The 14726-nt window shown below is 36.9% G+C and overlaps 1 protein-coding gene across 6 annotated transcripts in view; it reads left to right on the forward strand.

The window, feature by feature from the left end:
- LOC103115388 (serine/threonine-protein phosphatase 4 regulatory subunit 1-like) overlaps positions 1–14726 on the forward strand; it is a 110624-nt gene that overhangs the window by 47055 nt on the left and 48843 nt on the right. For all 6 annotated transcript variants that reach the window (XM_060184233.1, XM_060184118.1, XM_060184360.1 and 3 more), the window contains 2 exons: positions 10420–10526; positions 11779–11921. In XM_060184233.1, the coding sequence (XP_060040216.1) occupies positions 10420–10526; positions 11779–11921 (250 nt within the window). The remainder of the gene's footprint in view (positions 1–10419; positions 10527–11778; positions 11922–14726) is intronic.

Raw genomic sequence — 14726 nt, forward strand, 5'->3', positions numbered from 1 at the left:
TTGTTTGTTTATGATGTAAGGTAGGAGTCAGGTTTCATTTTCTTCAAAGCAATATCCAATGAACCAAGTGCCATTTACTGAAAAACACCATCTTTTCTGTGTCCTCTGCTTTGCAAACTGTGTCTTAAATCAGATGTCCACTTCTGGATTTTCTTTTCTTTTTTTGCCTACAGGCTTATCACTAGGGCTCTGTGTAAGCACTTCAAAACCATTGTTCCCAGCACCCCTCCCCCCATTTTTTTTTTTTTTTTGGATAGGACAGAAATTGAGAGAGGGTAGGGAGAGAGAGAGAGGGAAAGAGAGACACCTGCAGATGTGCTTCACCAATTGTGAAGCATCCCCCTTGCAGGTGGGGAGGCAGCGGTTCAAAGCAGGATCCTTGCTTGAGTAGTATATTCATTTTGATGATGTTAATTCTTCCAACCCATGAACATGGAATATCTTTCCACTTCTTTGTGTCTTTTTCAGTTTCCTTGAGGAGTGACTCATAATTTTCCGTATATAAGTCTCACTTCTTTGGTTAGGTTTATTCCTAGATATTTTATTGTTCCTGTTGCTATAGTACAAGGAATTGATTTCTGGATTTCAAATTCTTCTAACTTAGTGTTTGCATAGAGGAATACCACTGACTTTTGAATGTTAATTTTGTAGCCTGACACCTTACTGTATTGCCTGATGATATCCAAAAGCTTCTTACTGGATTCCTTAGGTTTTTCTATGTATACTATCATGTCATCTGCAAATAGGGAGAGTATGACCTCTTCCAATCTGTATCCCTTTAATTCCTTGCTCCTGCCTGATTGCTGTGGCAAGAACTTCCAACACTATGTTGAATAGTAATGGTGATAGTGGGCATCCCTGTTTAGTACCTGATCTAGGGGAAATTCTTTCAGTTTTTCACCACTGAGTATGATGTTGGCTGTAGGTTTACTATATATAGACTCCACTATCTTGAGGAACTTTCCATCTATTCCCATTTTTTGTAGTGTTTTGATCATAAAGGGATGTTGTATTTTGTCAGAGGCTTTCTCTGCATCTACTGATATGACCATGTGGTATTTGGTTTTGCTTTTATTGATGTGATGGATTACGTTGATTGATTTACGTATATTAAACCAACCTTTCATCCCTGGGATAAACCCCACTTGGTCATGATGAACAATCATTTAATATATTGCTGTATCTGGTTGGCTAGAATTTTGTTCAATATTTTAGCAACTATGTTCATCAGAAATATTGGTCTGTAGTTTTCTTTTTTGGTTGTGTCCCTTCCCTGTCTGCTTTTGGTATCATAGTGATGTTGGCTTCATAGAAGCTGGAAGAGTGTGTCTTCAGTCTTCTGGAAGACTTTTAAAAGCAGAGGTATTAACTCTTCCTTGAAGGTTTTGTAGAATTCATTTGTAAAACCATTTGGTCCAGTACTTTCATTTTTGGGAAGATTTTTGATAACTGTTTCAATTTTGTTAGCTGTGATGGTCCTGTTCATATTATCTAATTCCTCTTTATTTAATTTTGGAAGTTCATAGGTATCTAGGAAATTGTCCATTTCTTCCAGGCTCTCTAGATTGGTGGCATATAATTGTTCATAGAAGCCTCGCATGATATGTTGAATTTCTGTGGTGTCTGTTGTGATTTCTCCTTTTTCATTTACAATCCAATTTATTTGGGTCTTCTTCCTTTTTTATTTTGTGAGTCTGGCTAAAGGTTTGTTGATTTTATTCACTCTTTCAAAGAACCAACAGTTACTTTCATTGATCTTTTGTATGGTTTTCTTATTTTCAATTTTATTGATTTCTGTCCTAACTTTAGTGATTTCTGTCCTATTGGTTGCTTTAGGGTTCCTTTGTTGTTCTTCTTCTAGGTCTTTAAGATGTGCAATCAGGCTGTTTATTTGTGGTTTTTCTTGTTTCCTAATGTGTGCTTGTATGGCTATGAACTTCCCTCTCAGTACTGCTTTAGCTGTGTTCCAAATATTTTGACAATCAGCGACCTGGAGCAATTTTTCATATGTTTGTTAGCCTTTTGGATCACCTCTGAAGTTAATGTTTTGTTTACATCTTTTGTCCATTTTTGGATGGGGTCATTTGCTTTTTTAGTGCTAAGTTTGCTGAGCTCTTTGTATATTTTGGTTATTAGTCTCTTGTGATGTATGGCATGTGAAGATCTTCTCCCATTCTGTGAGGGGTCTCGTTGTTTGTGTGATAGTTTCTTTGGCTGTGCAGAAGCTTTTCAATTTGATGTAGTTCCATTAGTTTGTTTCTGCTTTAGTCTTCCTTGCAGTTGGGTTTGTTTCATCAAAGATGTCCTTGAGGTTTAGGTGGGAAAGTATTCCATCAATGCTTTCCTCTAAGTATTTGATAGTTTCTGGTCTAATATCCAGGTCCTTGATCCATTTGGAGTTGATTTTTGTTTCTGGTGAGATAAGGTGGTTCCGTTTCATTCTTCTGCTTGTTTCAACCCAGTTTTCCCAGCACTATTTATTGAAGAGAGCCTCCTTCTTCCATTTAATACTTTGGGCCCCCTTATCAAAGATTAGATGTCCATAGGTGTGGGGGGTTAGTTCTGGGCTTTCAGTTATGTTCCACTTGTCTGTGTGCCTATTTTTGTTCCAGTACCAGGCTGTTTTGATGATGATGGCCTTGTAATACAGTTTGAGATCTGGGAGTGTGATGCCTCCATTTCTGTTTCTTTTCCTCAAGCTTGTTTTGGCAGTTCTAGGTGTTTTCTGGTTCCAGATAAATTATTGTTGTTTTTGTTATATTCTCTTAAAGAAGCTTGGTGGAACTTCGATGGAAAAAATATTTTTAATGTTATTTATATTTATACTTATTTTTTGTTGTCTCTGGGGTTTCATTATTATGGAGTTAGCCATTTCAAATTGAGAGAGAGAAGGGGAGAGAGAGAGAGAAGCCAAGAGGCTGAGAGGAAAAGACTTACCATAAGATTTTCCCAGTGCTTTGGGGGGGAAACTTGTACCCAGGTTACATGTGTGGTAAAGCAGGCAAGTTCCCAGGTGAACCATCTTGCTTTTAGTGCCCTCTTGGTACTAAAAAACAAGTTACTCATTTATTCATATTTTTATGAGAGAAAGAGAAAGAGCATGCATACCAGAGTACAGTTCAGCTCTGGCATATGTGGTGCATGAGATAAAACCTGGGACCTCATGCTTACAGATTCTGTGTTCTACTGGTAAGTTTTCTTGCAAGGTAAGTCTGTAAAATGCATGTAGGGTATATATACCAGAAAGAGTCAAAGGTGATGGGCATAAACTATTAGTTTATTATTAGTAGTAGTAATAGTAACTAGTCCTAGTTTTCTAAAGTGGTAGTATCACAGGAAATGCTACCCTTGTCCTATATTTTATCTGCCAGTTAGTATTATCAGTCTTAAAATTTCTTTTTAGCCAATCTGGTATTGTAGTTGAATGTACTGTATGGCTGCAAAAGTCATGAAGTATTCTTCTATGTTTTCCTATGCAGAAATGCATTGTAACTTTTCTGACAACCCAACATAATGATGCTACTTTGTGATTTTAATTTGCATTTTCCTTATATATGAGTTGCAACATCTTTTGGTACGTTTGTCGGACATTTATATTTCTTTTTTGTGAAGAACATATTTAAATCTTTTGTTGGGTGTGGGAAGATGGATTGTTAATCTTTTTATTGATTTGGAGGAGTTATTCATATATTCTAGATTTTAAATCTTTTCCAGTTGTGTATAGTAAATGTCAACCCATTCTGTGATTTGTGTTTTTACTTTCCTTTTGTTGTCCTCTTACTGAACAGAAGCTATTTGTTCTAATGTAATTAATTTTATCAGCATTTTCTTTATTTTTAGTGTATTTTGAAGCTGCTCTAATTTTTTTTCTTTTTTAATCACTGAGATCATTGAAGTATCTTCTTTATATGACTATAAAGATTTGAACACCTTTTCCTTTCACATTTAGGTCTGTAGTGAATCTGAAATTAATATTTGTTCATTGTGTTGAGGGTACATCTTCATTTTCTTAACTGTCACATAACTTGCCAAAAATACATCCTCTCCCTAGTGCTCTGGGGTGTTACTTCCATTACAATCCAATTCTGTGTAAACAGTCTGTTTTTTGTACTTTCTCCTCCCTTCTAGTGACTTGCCCCCCCACCCCCAGCCAATACCACACTACCTTGACTTTTGTAGATTCACAGTATCAACATTTGATCAAGCAAGGTTTTGTTTTTTTTTAATTTGTTAGTCTTGGTACTTTGCATTTTCATATGAATTCTAAAATTAGCTTATTTAGTCTAAAAAACCAAAATACCTTATTAGGATTTTGATTGCATTTGTACTGAATGTGTAGGTCAGCTTGGAGATACTTGCCCTCTTTACAATATTTAGACTTTCAATCTATAAACATGGTATGTCTTTTTATTTTTTTAAGGTTTTCTTTAATGTTCTAATAAAATCAGATCATTTTCTATGAAGATGTTTCCTGCCTTTTTGCTGTTGTTTATTTATTTATTTTTTTTTTGGTGTATTTAAAAGAAATATGAGATGTCATTTCATTTTACACAGTTAGAAACTTAAAATGAACTGCAGCATCATTATCATACTAAATAACATTAATAGTCTGCCTATCTGTGTTCAATTTCTTTGTTTCAAAAATGCTTTTTTATGGTTGGTTTGTTTGAATCATGATCTAAATAAGGTCCACACATTCCATTAGGTAGATGTGTCTCTTAAGTTTTTTTCTTTTGAATTTTAAATCTCTTTTAATCTCTAATTGATTCTCCCTCTCATCCCTCCCATCATTTATTTATTGAAGGGGCCATTAGTCTTGTAGACTTTTTCACATTCTGGATTTAGTGGTCATTATTCTTATGGTATAATTTAACATGTTCCTTTGTTTTCTGTACTTTTTGTAAACTAAAAATTATACTTGGGAGACTTGATTAGATTCTGCTTCATTTTTTAAAAACAGTACTTCACATGTTGTTTTGTGTGCTTCTTATTACAAAATAGCAAGAAACAATGTCTGATTATCCACACTTTTAGAGATGTTAATATTAAGCCGTGGGCTCAGGTGTTTCATTTTTTCATTATAAAATTCCACACCAGTCTTTCTTCTAATGATTTTAGCAGTCACAAATAATCATTGCTTTGATCTGTTATTCTATTATGTGTTGGAGAATGGTAATTTTCTTTTTATTGTATGTGAAATCTGTAGTATGGCCCCATTTCCATCTTATTATTTGGTTATTGTTGCCTTTTCTTTTTTTCCCCCTAGACAGTTCTTAGCAGGGGATTGTCTGTTTTCTTAGTTATTTTGAAGAATCAAGTTTTGGCTTTCATTCTGTCTATTGTATGTTTATTTTCCAGTTTAATAATTTATGCTCTAATCAGTATTATTTTCTTTCTTGGGTATTTTTTGGGGTACTTAATTGCTGCTCATTTTCTTTTTCAAAAGCACTTTATTGGGAGTGAATAGTGATTTACTAGACACTTGTCACATATGCTCAGTTTCTTAACTCATCATCATAGATGTCTGCATACCACACTCACATCAACTGACATTTGCTGCTTTTTTTCTTCTTGTGAGGGAGGCTTAATTTTTTAATTTCTCTTTTGTATTATCTATATTTTACATCATAAGATTGCTGTTAAGTACTGTAATACTTAAGAACCATGTTAGCTGCATTATTTTGATGTATACTTTCTTTGTGCATCAGTGCAAAGTATTTCTAATGCCCATACTAATTCTTATTTATTTATTTTTTTGCCTCAGGGTTATTGCTGGGACTCAGTGCCTGCAATATGAATCCACTGCTCCTGGAGGCTGTTTTTTTCCTTTTATTGCCCTTGTTATTTATCATTGTTGTTGTTATTATTACTGTTATTGCTGTCATTGGATAAGAGAGAGAGCGATCGAGAAAAGAAGGGGAGACAGAGAGGAGGGAAGATAGACACCTGCAGAACTGCTTCACTGCTTGTGAAGCCACCTGACATCTGATATGCAGGTGGACCCAAGTTATTGTCTGGGGAGATGATGTCGTGGCTGGAAAAAGGGCTAGAAAGCTGGATTAGGGAAGAAAGTAGCTCCCTAGTATGGGGAAAGTATATAAATTTTGTTAACTGTAAACCCCATTGATTTGATCTGCGGCCCATAATCAGCTTAGGAGCCTATGTGACCTCTGAATCCCTGTAGATCTGAACTCACATTCTGTGGTCATGACTAGGAACATACCAGGCTGCACTAATTTTAGGACCTATCATCCTCAGGTGATAGGCAGAGTATGTTATTCAGCCTTTCTTTGGAGAATGGGACAGTCCCTATCCTTGTTGATCTACATTGAGGGCAAGGTCCTATAGGGGTCCACAGAGGGGTCCATTATGTTGTTCCTGATGGAGATGACCAGTGATAGTAGTGGTGAGATGGATCTGCTAGAGGTCTAGGCCTACCATGTCTGTGTGGGAATCCAGGGACGCCCTGACTAGGGCCCCAAGTGATGGGGTGGCCTAGTAGTGACTAAAGAGTCATAATGAAAGTATGTCAGTTTCTTGCCCTTATTCAGCTTTTGTAGTCCTTACTTTGATAAGGTTAGCTTTGGAGTGATTGAGGGATGTGTAATAGGAGATAGTTGAAGAAGGTATCTAGGTCTAAGTAGAAACTGTTTCATTAGGTACTTTTAAGTTGTCTTTCTTAAGTGTTTCTACATGCTGGCTTCATTGATTGACTCACTGCAAACTAGTGTGCCCTTTTGCTTTAAGGTATATATTTTCCCCTAGCTTATGGATACATGTACATATGTCCTATCTCATGGGCCCTAGTCTAGGTTTTGAGGATTTGTTAAGAAGTGCACCACCCAAAATGGAATTAAGGAGTCCTATCAGCTAGGAAAGGTCTCATCAGAGTAATGAAGCTGAAGGGTCGACATTCCATGCCTAATGTCTCTGGACGTAGTCTGAAGTGTAACTTGCCAAGGTGGTACTGGTTACATTGATTAGGCTGGTATCAGCAGGTGCAGTATCAGTTGGTATGAATTAAAAAGAAGCATGCAGGAAAGTGAGCCCCACCCTAGAGGTTCCAGGCCTGGGAGAAATAATGAACTTTATAGCGAAAGGGGACGGTTCCAGCTGCCTAAGGGCTTAAGAAGGCAATAGATAGTTATTGCTATAACCAAATTATTTAGCAATTTGGTTAACTTTGAAAATCCCTTTGTTAGAATTTGTTGTATCATACAAGACCTCACCATAATTTATGTCCTTTTATGATTTTTATATAGCTGTATCTTATAAAATAATGCCACCAGTTGTTTCTGGTCTAAGTTTTTTTTTTTTTTAATATTCTTATTTAGTTTATTTTAGTGAGAAAGAGTAGATACAGAGGGAAAGAGACCAGAACACTGCTGAGTTCTGGCTTATGGTAGTGCTGGGGATTGAACTTGGGACTTCAGAGCCTCAGGCTTAAAAGGCTTTTGCATAACCATTATGCTATCTCCCCAGCCCCCTGGTCTAAGTTTTTATAAGATACAAATGTCTGGGGGTCGGCAGTAGCGCAGCGGGTTAAGCACAAGTAGCGCAAAGCGCAAGGACCAGCAGAAGGATCCTGGTTCCAGACTCCCGCTCCCCATCTGCGGGGGAGTTGCTTCACAGGTGTGCAGGTCTGCAGGTGTCTATCTTTATCTCTCCCTCTGTCTTCCCCTCCTCTTTTGAATTCTCTCTGTCCTATCCAATAGCAAACAACATAAAAAATAACAACCACAACAAGGCTACAACAACAAGGCAACAAAAGGGGGGGGGGGAAGGCCTCTAGGAGCAGTGGATTCATGGTGCAGGCACTGAGCCCCAGCAATAACCCTGGAGGCAAAAAATATATATATAAATTTCTATTCTTTGAATCTTAGTTTATGTCCTTTATGGTCTGAGGACATACTTTTTCCTCTGTTATCAGTGAGAATTTACCGTTCTAGGCTGACTTTTTCAGGTAGGAAGGGAGATGGAAAGGAGGAGAGGGAAAGAGGGAAAGGGAACGAGGGAGAAAAGGAGAGGGAATTGGGTGGTAGCACAGTGGGTTAAGCGCAGGTGGCGCAAAGCGCAAGGACCGGTGCAAGGATCCGTTTGAGCCCCTGGCTCCCCACCTGCAGGGGAGTTGCTTCACAGGTGGTGAAGCAGGTCTGCAGGTGTCTGTCTTTCTCTCCCCCTCTGTCTTCCCCTCCTCCCTACATTTCTCTCTGTCCTATCTAACAACAACAGCATCAATAACAACAACAATAAAACAACAAGGGCAACAAAAGGGAATAAATAAATAAATATTAAAACATTTTGAAAAGATTAAAAAAAAGGAGAGAGAAAGACAAAGCAAAGTGAGGTTTTCCCCACTCCTCATTACAATCTTTCTTAATGACCAGAACAGTTCAGTTTTAACTTCCAGACTCTTCTTAAATGTGTGCAAATATGAATATGTTGTATGTGCTTATGTTGAACATGTATGCATAAATTTAATTTCTGTTCAGAAATGGGCTCTCTCCCATTCTGTATTCACTGCAGTAGATTTCTCCCTGTGTCAGGGACCCTCTCTTCTCGTTTTCCTTGGTTTCCTTAGGAGGGCAGGTCCCTTATGACCACTTGAGGCGGATGCAGATCTGTCTATCTGTTCTATGGCCCTAGAAGCAGATTGGGGATCTTCGGTGCTTGATTTCCCAGGGGAGGCTCACATGAATGTGGTTCAGTGAAATGTAATCGGAGACTTTATAGTGTCTGTTTCGACTTTCCCAAACCTCCTGGCTGCCAGATCTTGACCTTTCATCCCAGGGGTGGTATAAGTCTCTCTGTGGACAGGCTGGAGTTGATGGATTTCTTCCTTTAGTTTGCTAAGCCAAAAGACTACCTCTTTAAATTCCACATTTCTAGTCTTCTTTTCCAACAAATCAAAGTGAGTTTTTGACTTAAGCTAGACTTAAGCTAATTCTCCTAATGCCTGGCTAGCAACGTGTGTTGCTGATCACAGTGACTTCCCTTTCATTAGTATCTTTGCCTAAAGTAGCTTTATCAAGGATATTTCTCATGTAGTAAAATGTAGCCACTTAAAGAGCATCCAGGAAGGTGAGTTTGGGTATGTATATGGTCATGCAATTGCAATTAGGATTGAACATTTCTGTCACCCTAACATGTTTCACATTTGCTCTTTTGCATTCAGACCCTCCTTCCCTTACTGCAAGTAGGTTCTGTGCAATCATTGATCTGCTTTTGATGCTAAGGTTTTGCCTTTTTAAGAATTTTATAGTAACAGAATCATTTAGTAGTTATTCTTTGCAGCCTGGCTTGTTTTACTTAGAAAATGGTATTTGAAATATGTCCCTGTTGTTACTTAATGTGACTTATTATTATTATTATTATTATTAAGTAGTATTCCACCACGTGGGTGGATATTTTGTGCTTATGTATACATGGACATTGGAATTTTATCCTTTTGCAGCTATTATGAACAGTGATAATATGTACATTTTTGTACAAATCTTTGTCTGGACACAGGTTTCATTCTATTTGGATATAAACCTAATAAGGAACTCCTGGGATGAATGATAAGTGTATATTTAATTTTTTGTGATTGAAATTGTGTTTTGAATCACCTGTGCTGTTTCATATTCCTATTAGCAATGTCTGTGGGCTCCTATAGCTCCTTTTCTTTGCTTGTATTGAGTATTGACATTTTTGTTTTTCTGGTGGGTATAGTATTATCTCATTGGTTTTTTTTACCCCTTATGTTTGTTTTTTCCTTAAGTTTTATTTAAAGTAATTTTAAGTTTATAGAAGATTTGCCAAGATAGTAGAGAGTTACCTCATACCCTTTGTGTAGTATCTTCCTATGTAGCAATTCTCAAACAGGGGTGTGATTACTTTCAGTGGATATTTGATGATGTCTGTAGATGTTTTTGGTTGTCATATGAAAGGGAGGGGATGGCCAGGGGGATGCTACCACACTTGGTGGGTGTAGGTCTTTTCATCATTGAGATATATGTCTTTGAACTTTTTGACTTACATTGACGAGAAAATACTGTCCCATTCCTCTAGAATTCTGACCCACATTGGAATGTCCATCCTTGGACCTACCTTGACAATCTCTCTTCCCTCCGGGCAGAGATCAGTTAATTACTTCTGTTCCTAAGACACTATTTACTTTTTTTTTAAAAAAATCTTTTTATAATAATAATAACAACTACTATTATTATTATTTACTAGAGCACTGCTCAGCTCTGGCTTATGGTGGTGTAGGGGATAGAACCTGGAAACTTGGAGCCTCAGGCATGAGAATCTCTTTGCATAACCATTATGCTGACTACCCCTGCCCAACACTATTCTTGGTACAACACTGAGAACTTAGTAGCACATGGGTATTTAGTATTACCCATATAACTTCACCAATCATTTCTGTTTCCACAGCCAGATTATTGCTAGAGGGCTACTTGATATCTTCCGGGACTTCAGCAATAATGAAGAAGATTTCTTAACAGTAATGGAGATTGTAGTCAGATTGTCAGAAGATTCAGGTTTGTACAAGGATTATATACTTTTACTTTTCAATTGTGCATTTCCAAGAAATTACATATACCAATGATAGCTAACTGCAAAAAAAAAAAAAAAAAAATCCTGCATAGTAATTTATGTTTTAAGCAATGTCTAATACTGAATGGATTTTGTCCTGAAGAATGGGTATCTTATTTGGTGTCAAATTATCCTTATTTTTAGAAAAATAGAATGACTAATGGCTGTGGATGCCTTTTGCCCTGGCAGTTAGGCCTTTTGTATTTCCTGAGTTTTGCCTGACTATTGGTTGCTAAGAAATACCAGATCAAAAGAAGTCCTTTGGATTAGAACAATCCCAGTCATTAGTTTCCCTCACCTATGATCTTTATGGACTCATCTTGATTTTCCTTTTTCTTTCTACCTCTCTGTGATTGCTCTCTTAGAGGAAAAGCTCATTGCCATGGGGTAAACACTGTGATATCCATCCTTACCCCCCATAAAGGCTTGCAGTACTGACAGCTGCTCTGTACACTGCCCTTCCTGCATTTGTAATGTTGGGGGGCAACAGCTTTTGAAAGTTTAGGTCTGCTTTAGATTTTGATCATTTAATTGAAAATAGGAAAAAAAAAATAAGCCTTTCATATGGTTCCTATATTGGTTTAAAATATTCATACGGATATGACACAATGCTTTTAAAAAGACCCAAGAGGATGTTTTGAATCCTTAAATGGATTCTCTTTGTAGATGAGCCACCATTTACAGTGTTGAAGCAATTATATATTTGTGTTAAATTTAATGTGGTTTATTGGAGATGGAGCCGCTTTTTGTTTAATGCTTTGCCTTAGAAATAATTGGGAAGTGTGGATTGTGGGGGAGTGCATTTATGAAAGAATTATTTATAATGTATACATTCTGGCTGGAATTTAAATAAGCACAACCCATAGGTCTGGCATATATGCCATTAGTTGTAATGGCTTTTGGATGCTGGCCCAGCATACAGACTTCTTGCTCCCTCCTCGATTTATATATGGCTTGTTATAATAGAGTTGTCATTCTCTCTTCTTTTTATGTTTTTATATTGCCATATAGCTTATAAGTGTTCTAAGCCTGTCTGTAGCATAAATACTCTAAATGGGAAATGATTTTTAAACTGCATTTGTCTAATTTCCTTGATGAAGTATTTTAGTAAGAAAAGCTAGAAACCATTGGGATATACTATGTAAGATGCTTGGTTTATTCTTAATATAATTTTCTTTTTCTTTTTTATTGCTGCAGAGCCCTCAGTGCGGACCGAGCTGGTGGAACAGATTCCTTCTATTTGCATTTTTTTACAAGAAAACAGATCAAATTTTCCAGTGGTGCTTTCTGAATATCTCATACCTACTGTAGTGAGGTACCTCACAGATCCAAACAATCAGGTTTGAAAAATTGTAACTTTCAGATCTCTGTATCACATTCTCTCGTCTTTTTTTTTTTTTTCACATGGCATTCATAATTCAAGAAATAGCTTTTTAGAGTTCAGTGATTCAAAAGGTCTGTTTGTGCCCAGTTCCTCTAATCACATAGGAAGACAGCACTCATTCTTATTATCATGAGATATTTCTCTTTTTTTAAACTTTTTATTATGGAAATTTCCAAACACACATAGCAATAGTGAGAATATTAAAATTAATGCCCATGTACTCTTCACCCAGCTTCAGCTATCATTAACATTTGACCATTTTTTTTTTTCATTTATCCTACCCAGATAAAGCTAACCCAGATAAAAGCTTTTCCCAGACACCGTGTCATCTTAGCTATAAATGTACATGATTTTAAAGAAAAATAATGGGAATAGCACTATTAAAAGCATAACAATTGCTAATAAGTTTCTAATATAATCTAATATCTAATCATTGTTCAACTTTTCTGATTTTCCCATAAATCTGTTTCCTGCAATATTCTGTTCAAATCAAAATGCACACAAGATCAGCACATTGCACTTAGTTGATATGCCTTTTAAATCTCCTTTAATTTCTAACAGTAGTCTTCTCTCCTTCATGTTCCTCCTATTATTTATTTGTTGAGGAAACCAAGCCATTAGTCTTAGGGAATCTCCCACATTGGGATCTGGTTGATTGTATCCCCATGATGTAGTGTTAGATGTTTCTCTATCCCCTATAATCCCTGTAAACTGATAATTAAGTTTAAAAGCTCGATCAGACTCTTGATTTTTGTATGGAACAGTGAGAGTGCTTCTCAGATGAATTGGTGCTTTGCTGCTGTGTCAAATCATGAAGCACAAGAATAGTTTGGTCACTGGATTCAGGTATTGTTAGCTGTACCTATTAACTACGAAGTTCCCTTTCAACCTGTGAGCCACCCTTTATGACTATCTGTATCCAGAATTTTATTACAGATTGCAAATACTTCATTTCCATCTTTCCTTCTTAATAGCTGTGTTTCTTATATAAAGAACTCCCACTTGCTCGTAAAACTGAAATGTATTTGTATAGGAAAGCCACAAAACTACTACCTTTTCCCCTTGACTCATTTCTCAAATAATTAGTTGGTAGCTTAATAACTTGAGAGGTTACCAAATAAGTTTTAAAACTTTGTTTATTTTGAGTATGATTATGAGTTCCTGAGTTTTGTAGCATATTATGTATGTTCTGATTCACTGAGACATTATCTTTTGTCCTAACTTTAGTCATTGGTAACCTTTTACATGAGTTTTTGTTTCTTAAGGATGTAATTCAGTAGGCTTTGGTGGCTCACCACTGCCTTAGTTATTTCTCCAAGCCATTCTGATTCCGCTGCAAAAGGAATGATAGGAGGGTTGGGGAGACAGCATAATGGTTATGCAAAAGACTTTCATGCCTGGCTCTCTGAGGTTTCAGGTTCAGTCCTCAGCACCACCACAAGCCAGAACTGAACAGTGCTTTGGTATTACTCTGTGAATCTCTCTCATTAATACAAAATAGATAAAATGTTAAAAAAAAAAGTGATAGGGAACCAAAATGTGACCATTGGGAGTGCTTTTTTGTCATGAGATTTGTCATTGCTTTAGTGAGGGTAGAATGGTTTCTTCTTTGTCTTCAACTTTGTCTTTGCTGGTACTTTGACTCTCTGGGTCTACTTTTTCAGAGAGAAATAGAGAAAAAATAGAACACACAGTACTAAAACTGCTTCTTTTGCCATAGCACCTCCCATATTATATTAGCACCACACTCTAACCAACTGAGCTAACCGGCCAGATCTCCCATATGATATACTGGAGGTTCAAACCTAGGTCAAATGCTCTCTCAGGTCAGCTGTCTTACTGGTCCATATTTTCTTTTCTTTTTTTTTTTTTAATTTCTTTATTGGAGGGTTAATATTTTATATTTCCACATAACAGTAAAACCCCCATTAGGTCCTCTGTCATCATGTTCCAGGACCTGAACCCTCCTCCCCACCCACCCCAGAGTCTTTTACTTTGGTGCAATACAGCAACTCTAGTTGGTCCATATTTTCTTAAAAAAAAAAAAAAAATTCTGGGACTGATTAGATAGTTCACCTGGAAGCTATCTCACCTGCTTTTATTATGTGCATGACCCCAGATTCAAGCCTCTGGTACACACTGGTATGCTAGAACACTGGAGGAAACTTCAGTGCTATAGAGTCTCTCCTCTCTTTCTTACCTCTCTGCCTCTCTCTTTTCCTATCTGTAAAAGTTGGAAAAGTTATTCTGGAGTAGTGAAGTCCCAGAGATTACAATAAACAAACAAACAAGTAAGTAAGAAAAGTCTCATAGGCGCATACTGATATTTCCAACTCAAATTTCAGATTTTAAGGCTTGTACTTGTCTTAATTTTTTTTAATACAAATGTAGGTTTTTGTTTGTTTGTTTGTTTTGTTTTAGTTGCCACTAGGGTTATCATTGGGGTTCCTTGCTAGCATTAATTCACTGCTCCTAGTGACCATCCCCCCACCCTTTCTCTTTTCCTTTTCTTTCTGTTTTGTTTTTGATTGGACAGAGAAATTGAGAAAGGAGGTGGAGATAGGGAGAAAGAGAGAAAGACATCTACAGACCTGCTTCACAGCTCTTAAAGCTTCCCTCCTGCAGGTGGGGAATGGGGGCTGGAACCTGGGTCCTGGCACATGGTAATGTGTGAATTTAATCCAGTGTGACACTACTTGGCCCCTACAAATACTGCTTTTAAAATAGCATCAACACCTATATATGTTATTATGTGTCGGGA

The sequence above is a fragment of the Erinaceus europaeus genome, chromosome 1, assembly GCF_950295315.1.
Source record: "Erinaceus europaeus chromosome 1, mEriEur2.1, whole genome shotgun sequence".
NCBI classification, from domain to species: domain Eukaryota; kingdom Metazoa; phylum Chordata; class Mammalia; order Eulipotyphla; family Erinaceidae; genus Erinaceus; species Erinaceus europaeus.